Genomic DNA, 8422 nt, shown 5'->3' on the forward strand with positions numbered 1-8422 from the left:
ACCACAATAAACAATGTGTAAACCACAGTTTACAAGTTGTAAATCACAGTTTAAATTTTGTAAACCATGGTTTAGATGGTGTAAACCAAGGTTTAAATAGTTTTAACCATGGTTTAGATGGTGTAAATTTTGTAAAACACTGTTCAAATGGTGTCAACCACAGTTTACAAGGTGTCAACCACCGTTTAAATGGTGTAAACCACAGCTTACAAGGTGTGAACCACTGGTAAAAGGTGTAAACCACTGTTTAAATGGTGTAAACCACAATTTACAAGGTGTAAACCACATTTCAACTTGTGTAAACCAAGCTTTGGATGGTGTACACCACAGGTTAAATGGTGTAAACACAGTTTGAATGATGTAAACCACAGTTTAAATGGTTTAAACACGGTCTAAATGGTGTAAACCACGGTTTAAATTGTGTAAGCCATGGTTTAAATGGTGTAAACACCGGTTTAAATGGTCTAAACCACAGTTTAAACCTTGTGTCACAAGGTGTAACCACAGTTTAAATGGTGTAAGACCACAGTTTTCATGGTTTAAAACCTCAGTTTACATGGTGTAAAACGACAGTTTACATGGTGTAAAACCAAAGTTTACATGGTGTCAAACCAAAGTTTACCTGGTGTAGACCAAGGTTTGGATTGCACAAAACCACAGTTGAAAGGGTGCAGACAAGAATTTACATGGTGTAAACCAAGTTTTAAATGTTGTAAACCCAGGCTTACATGGTGTAAACCACTGTTCAAATGGTGTAAACCATGGTTCAAATCATGTAAACTACGGTACAAATGGTGTTCACCATGGTTTAAATGGTGCAAACCACAATTTAAATGGTGTCAACCATGATTTAAATGGTGTAAACCACGGTTCAAATGGTGTAAACCCCTGTTCAAACAATGTAAACAACATCTTACAAGGTTTAAATCTTAAACCATGGTTTAAATGGTGTAAACCAAAGTTCAAAATGTGTAAACAACAGTTTACAAGTTGTAAACAACAGTTTATAAGTTGTAAACAACAGTTTACAAGTTGTAAACAACAGTTTATAAGTTGTAAACAACAGTTTATAAGTTGTAAACAACAATTTACAGTAAACAACAGTTTACAAGTTGTAAACAACAGTTTATAAGTTGTAAACAACAGTTTACAAGTTGTAAACAACAGTTTACAAGTTGTAAACAACAGTTTACAAGTTGTAAACAACAGTTTACAAGGTGTCAACAACAGTTTACAAGGTGTCAACAACAGTTTACAAGGTGTCAACAACAGTTTACAAGGTGTCAACAACAGTTTACAAGGTGTAAACAACAGTTTACAAGGTGTAAACAACAGTTTACAAGGTGTAAACAACAGTTTACAAGGTGTAAACAACAGTTTACAAGGTGTCATCAACAGTTTACAAGGTGTAAACAACAGCTTACAAGGTGTAACCAACAGTTTACAAGGTTTAAACCACCGTTTAAATGGTGTAAACCATGGTATAGAGGTGTAAACCACTGATAAATGGTGTAAACCACCAATAAATGGTGTAAACCACTCTTTAAATGGTGTAAACCACTGTTGAAATGGTGTGACACTTCAAACATTGTTTGATATTCCGTGGGGAATATCTGGTAGGGGTGACGGAATATCCGGTAAATACTTGGAGTTTTCGGTCGGATTATCATATTTTGCTCCCCTCTCAAAGGCAACCGCGAGAGACCATCTCTTCATCCTGACAAACATTGAACAGGTCGAAAGGAACATCAACAGCAGTAGCAGCAGCCCAAGACAAACTCATTGTTGCCCTTGTCAACAAGATCATGGCCAAGCTATCCAACCAGGCCAACCCCATCTCAGCCCATTTGAGACAGACGTACTCATCCGCCAGTCATGCAGCGCACTATTTGAGATGTACTGCCAGCAACTGCCCTGCATCATCCAAAAACTACTCCAGGAACTAGCCTCTCCCTCCCACGTGAGCTTCACTAACTATACCTGGCTGACTCACTCACTGACTCCCTTCCGTCAACAGCCCTTCACCTCTGACGAACAGAAGGGCCTTGTCAACCATCTGCGCACACAGCTCTTCATCATCAAGATCCTCTGCTACTGCATGTCATACCACTGGGCCTGGCACCGCGAGCAGGTCGCCCTCGCCAGCATCCGCGACCCTCCCCCCACGCCCCACCACCCCAGCCAGGCCCCCAAGCCATTGCTCACAGACTGGGTCAACCCCCCCCCCTCCCCAGCTCGACGACAACCTTGCCAAGCAGCTTGTCGCCACCATAAGCTTCTTCCTCAAGGAGCACCAGCGCTTCAAAGAGGCCGCCGCCGCCCTTGGACCCATTGGCACCCAGCCCAGCAGCATCAACATCAACAGCAACACCACCAGCAACGCCTACGAGCCGCACCGCAAAGCCACCCTGGCCGCCGCAAACCCGCACTTGATCTTTGGCCTTGCCCCCGGCAGAGACGGCAACAAGAAGCCAATTGTTCCCTCCCTCATGGGTGAAATCCTCACCCAGGTCTCCAATATCTGCTTCTTCGTCTCCGCCTCCAACTGGACCATCATCCTCGGCAAGATCAAGAACCGGATTGCCTACTGGTCCGGCCCCAAAGAATACTCCAACCGCTCCGAGACCCGCCTGCTTGAGTTCTGCTTGCTCAACCGCCTCCGCCTGAGCTCTCCGCCCAGTTCGTCCATCTCAAGCGCCCCGCCCAGTCCGACATCGCCCTTGCCCTCCGTTGCGCCATCTGGAACTGGATCAAGACCTACCCCAACGAGTATGCCGGGCTGGTCCGCTCCAACGGCCGCCTTGAGGGCGCGCCTGGCGTGCTCTTCAACGTTGCCCACGGCCTGTCCGAGAACTGCAAGAAGCGCGCGTGCACCTGGCCGATGATGTCCATGCTCCTTGCCGTCTGCCCGGACATTGTCCTCAAGATCACCGTCGGCAACTGCAACCGCTCCCAGGTCACCGCGCGCAAGGCCGCGTTCATCGAGAGTCTGCGCAAGCATCTCAAGGCGGTCAAGATGGCCGACGTGGCCACGGCGTGCTGCGTGGACCTCTGCAAGGCCGCCACCTTCTTCCCCAAGACAACCACCAAGGGCCCCGGGCTGTGCCTGCTTGCCCTCAACCTCGTCTCCAACCTCAACGCGCGCCTGCTCGACCCCGCCAAGCCGTTCACCAACGCCAACGGCGTCGTCAAGATCCCGCTCATGTCTGAGGCCCTCGCCGCGCTCTGCAAGCTTGACATGGACACTTTGTCAACACCAGTCTGCTCGAGAAATGCCTTGCCCAGACGGGCTTTGTGCCCTTCCAGATTGCCTTCATCCAGGCCTGCCACAAGCTCGCCAGCAACCCCGAGCTCACCAGCAAGCCCCGCACAAGAAGGAGGCTGGCCGCGGAGGGCGCGCGGGACAGCAACGCGTAGGGCGAGCAGGCGCAGGAGCGGGGGGACAACAACAACGGCATGGCAAACTGGAACGTCAAGCTCCAGGAGCTCTACCCCGCCATCGCCTCTTCCCTGCGCCACGTGTTCATGAGCGCAGTGATTGAGTCAAACCAGTTCCACATCCTCATGTGCTTGCACTCAAAAATGATGGCGGGCAAAGAGAACGGGCAGAAGACGGAGATGGTGCGCGCGCTGCTCAACCTGTGGACGCAGGACTGCAAGCTGGCCTTCTTTGTCGTGCCCGCCGGCGGGCGGAGCGCGCCCCTCCCCGGACGCTTTTCCCACGAGCTCAACTCGCGCCTGGCCTCGGGCGCCGACAACATCGACTCGGATGACCTGGAGATGTTCGTCTACTTGACCACGCTGTTCCTGAACAGCCGCAGCCGCGCCCGGTCCGCCAAGCAGCAATGACCGTCCTGCGCGCTTACCACCAGCCCCTCTGCCACCTCATGTAGCAGACTGGACGACCCCGCCCGCGCGCTTGGACCCCCCGCCCTGGACCTGCCCCCGGCCTCCGCCAGACCCACCCCATCGTTGGCACCGCCATTCTCAAGGCCCTCCTGGACTCCTGGGTCTTCCGTGAGGAAGAGCGCGAGGTGCTCCAGCTGCTCATGGCGTATCTCGACCGGCTCAAGGAGGCCGTCGAGTGCAGCAAACGGGCCTCCAATGTATGTCTCTCTCTTCCGCCCGCTTCCCAGAAAACTGACCCTGATTCCCGCAGGGCTTCTACGGCTTCGCAAGCAAGGCCAGCGCGGCCGACTGGCACATCTTCGGCCACCTGCTGCGGCTCGCCGTCCCGCTGGGGCTCTGCACCGTTGACCAGTACAACCTGGCCCTCCTCCTCCGCTGATCGAAGGAGCTCATCAGCGTCTTCGAGAAGTTCCCCGCCGTCCTCCGCCTCTGCGGCCTCAATGCCAAGCTCTCCTCGGTCCAGCTCTTGGCCACCTTGCAGGGCCTGCCCAACGGCGGCAATGGCTTAGGTGGTCAGTCCTGCCTCCAAAACACCCGATTCCTGCTCATTTGTGTGTGTTTCCCACAGGCCGGGTCGCCCAGGCCCAGCGCGCCAAGCTCATCATGTGCACCATTGCCTCCAACTCTCCCATCATCAACCCCATTTGGGACGAGGCCTTGCGTTTCTGGAAGCTGCTCTTGAGGCTTGTCGGCCATCGGCCGTTCGAGGACGGGTCGGGGGACACCGGGCTGTACAACCCGCTCCCCGCGCTCAGGCCCCTCTCCGGCGAAGGCGTCCTCTTCCGTCCCCTCTCCTTCCCCTCCTTACTCCCCTCGCCTCCTTATTTGTTTGTGTGTGTGTACAGGAAAACACAAATGCCTGGATCAGCATCTCCGGCCTGCTCACCTCCATCGCCTCTATCCATGACTCCAACCATCCGACAAACCCCCGCCCGCCCCTGCTCGACCACTTCATACCCCCAGACCTGCTCCACGACCGCTTCTATGCCGTGCCCGACCGCGCCCGGAATGTGGACCGCTAAATCCAGGTGCGTGAGCGCGTGTCTTTATTGGTCTCAACTGTGAGAGAGATGGGCTTACATGAGGGGCTGGGGGATCATAGGAGATGGTGGACCTGCTGGTGGCGGACGACCTGCGGATGCGCGAGGGCGTGAAGGACGCACTGGGCATGGAGCTGAACACGGCACTCTTCCCGATCCTGCTCAAACACCTCAAGTCAATTGTCGCCCATTTCTTCGAGCATGAGCAGGCAAAGCCGCAGAGCCCGTTCAGCCACTTCATCGAGCAGGCAATCTCAATGCTGCGGCTCTTCTTCAAGCGCATCAACGAGCCGCTGGCCAAGCCCGTCGCCAAGCGCCTTGCCGGCCTGCTTGTCGACTTTGCCCGCTACACCAACCAGCTCGGCAGCCTTGGCTCTGACTTCTCCCCCTTTGCCACCCGCATCAAATACAAAATGGCCCAGCTCTGCGAGCTCCTCGTCGCCCACAAGGACCGCCCGCCCTTGGTGAACAGCCCCGTCCTCAAAAGCCAGCTCATTGGTTACTTCCTCGCCTGGGCCACCAGCATCATCATTGTACATCTACACATCCTCACACCTCTCCCTTTTTCCTTCTCTGACTTCTGTTTTGTGAGGAAAAAAGGTTTCATGTATTTTGGCCAAGGAAGCCAGCCGGCAACGGGCCAACAGGGACCTCAGCATTGCCTGTCTCTAGGCCCTCGCCGCCTTCTACAACCGTCTCAAGCTCCGGCCCCGACACGCCCTCCGCAACCCGCCCTTCACCAACCCCGACGTTATCAATGTTTGCCTCTTCAGCCGCCATTACGACTATCTTTCCTTCTTGCTCACCGAAGTCACAAAGCTGGAGGTCTGCACATCTCCCTTCCTTCTTTCTGGTGTGGTGGTTGACTTTTGGGGCTGCAGGCTGTTGCGGTTTGCAGCCGGAAAGGGAAGATGGTGGCCGGGGGGAAAATTGTGAGGTGGGAAAAAGGGTGGATGGAGGTGTGGTTATGACTGACAAGAAGTGGGGGGGTTTGCAGCAGCAGGACGGGGGCGGGGGCGTGCTGGAGCAGGCGGCGGCCCTGCAACGCAAGCTGGCCTCGATCACCCGCAAGATCGTCAAGCTGGCCGGCTTCCGCAAGCAGACCATCAACTGTCTCGTCAAGCTCATGGCTGCAAACATCGACCCCGCCTTCCGCTACTTTGTCAACATGTTCCATTACCCCGACAATCGCATCAAACAGGCAAATACCCACATCCTGTGGGAGGTCGTGAAGCAGGGCGGCCATCTTCTGCCTGAGCTCGTCAAGCCTGTGCGGGCGACTGGCTTGGACAAAATCGTTGATGTAGGGCTTTTCCTTGGCGCCAGACTCGCTGTTGATGCTGTTTTTTCTTGGGTGGGCTAGATGATCACGCGGCCCGACCTCACGCTTGCCCTTGCTATCTGCAAGGTCTGCGGGTCCGCCAACTTCAAGGAAGTGACAGAGGTGATCCTCAATATCTTTGACTATTGCAAAGGCGTCATCAAGTTCCTGAAGGCCTCGATCAAGCGGGAAGTTGCGGTGACAGGCGCGTTGTCCTGCATGCCCCACTCTTTTTATGTACACATATGGCTGACGACACAATGATGCTGGGTGTCTAGACCACGAGTCAACGGTGTTCTGGGGGAACTTGTTCACCACACAGCTGCTCACCATCTTTGCCCGGGCCCAGGGCTACGACTATGTGCAGACCACGCTCTCGAACCTGCTGGTTGGCCTTGCCAACAAGCCCTTGGAGTCCTTTCAACCCGCATCGGGCGAGTGCGGAGGAGGACAAGGCGGCGCGCAACCTGGAGCAGGTCACAGAGGCGTTCCTCAACGTCATTCACTACTAAGATGGATGAATTTGCGATGTTGTATATTGATCAATATAGCGTATATTGATCAATTTATATTGATCCATATTTTTTCATTATTCTTCTTGATACCTTTGTCTGTTTTCCATGTCTCCTTAATACCATTCTATAATCTCTCTCCTTCCCCTTGTGTTAGCTTCAAGCCACAGGAATCTTTTTTTTTGCCTGATAAGATTCATAAATTTCTACATACACCACTCAATTCTTCCTGAAAAAAAGATGTTGCAAGTTTTAGGATTAATCCAGGGTAGCTGAGGGGTCTCATTTTTTTTTTTTCGTTTTTTTTTTTTCATTTTTTTTTTTTCAACAATTGATCTGTTATCAGAAGTCTGCAAGTTGACTTTTTTTTCAAAAAAGGAAAAACATTGACCCCTGACCTCTCTCATGATACCATCCTGCACACATTTTTAATTTGGTTGGTTGAACTTGCTCAAGATATTGCATATCATACTTGAAGTGCTACATGCATAGGAGGCCTTTTTGAAATTAGTTTACCATGGTTTAGCATATTTTTGTCAGGTTCTTTTTTTTATCTACTTTTGTTATCAACCACAGATTAATGAGGAATATTTCCACATAAAATTTTTTTGGACAATTTTTCTGAATATAAAACCCAGAAATAATGTTTTTGGGGTCACATCCATTATGCAGCAGCTGCAATCTGATCAGTTGCCAAATCTCACTAGTTTGTTAGTTTCTTGGTATTTCTGCAACTATATCTCAACACAGCCTGGGAATTTTTCCATGAAATTGATACCAAACTTTTTAAAAGCCCCCATAGATTCATTGTGTAACTTTAATGACCACAAAATCCCCAAATGTAGCTGCTACAATCTGATCAGTGGCCAAATATCATTAATTTGGTAGTTTCTTGGTGTTTCTGCCACTATATCTCAACACAGCCCAGGAGTTCTTCCATGATATTGGTTTAGAAATGATCAATGGTCCCCAAGGATTCATTGTGTACCTTAAATGACCACAAAAGTCCCTAATGTAGCCCCTACGACCTGATCAGTTGCCAAATATCACTAATTTGGTAGTTTCTTGGTGTATCTGCCACTATATCTCAACACAGCCTGGGGGTTCTTCCATGATATTGGTATCAAAATGTTCAGTAGACCCCAAGGATCCATTGTGTACCTTAAATGACCACAAAGCCCCCAAATGTGGCAGCTACAATCTCATCAGTTGCCAAATCTCACTAATTTGGTAGGTTCTTGGTGTTTCTGCCACTAAATCTCAACATAACCTGGGAGTTCTTCCATGATATTGGTTTCAAAATGATCAATAGTCCCCAAGGATTCATTGTGTACCTTGTATTACCATGAAACTCCCTAATGTAGCCGTACGACCTGATCAGTTGCCAAATATCACTAATTTGGTAGTTTCTTGGTGTTTCTGCCACTATATCTCAAAGCAGCCTGGGAGTTCTTCCATGATATTGGGACCAGAATAATCACATGCCCTCAAACATTCATTGAGTACCTTTGATGACCACAAAACCCCCAAATGTAGCAGCCACAATGTGATCAGTTGCCAAATATCACCAATTTGGTAGTTCCTTGGTGTTTCTGCCACTATATCTCAGCGCAGCATAGGAGTTCTTCCATGATATTGGG

At 50.7% G+C, this 8422-nt stretch overlaps 1 protein-coding gene across 1 annotated transcript; it reads left to right on the top strand.

Moving 5' to 3' along the window:
• Positions 1-1894: 1894 nt before the first annotated feature.
• PtA15_3A432 (uncharacterized protein) lies at positions 1895-6534 on the top strand (the record flags this gene model as incomplete). Its single annotated transcript, XM_053167400.1, has 14 exons — positions 1895-1960; positions 2018-2212; positions 2235-2493; positions 2640-3259; positions 3418-3786; positions 3960-4106; positions 4160-4260; positions 4306-4421; positions 4478-4514; positions 4665-4740; positions 5622-5774; positions 5831-5881; positions 5947-6252; positions 6313-6534. 14 exons carry the CDS (start codon positions 1895-1897, stop codon positions 6532-6534), a joined length of 2718 nt encoding a protein of 905 aa, XP_053018620.1.
• Positions 6535-8422: the final 1888 nt, after the last annotated feature.

This window comes from Puccinia triticina, chromosome 3A (genome assembly GCF_026914185.1).
Source record: "Puccinia triticina chromosome 3A, complete sequence".
NCBI classification, from domain to species: Eukaryota; Fungi; Basidiomycota; class Pucciniomycetes; order Pucciniales; family Pucciniaceae; genus Puccinia; species Puccinia triticina.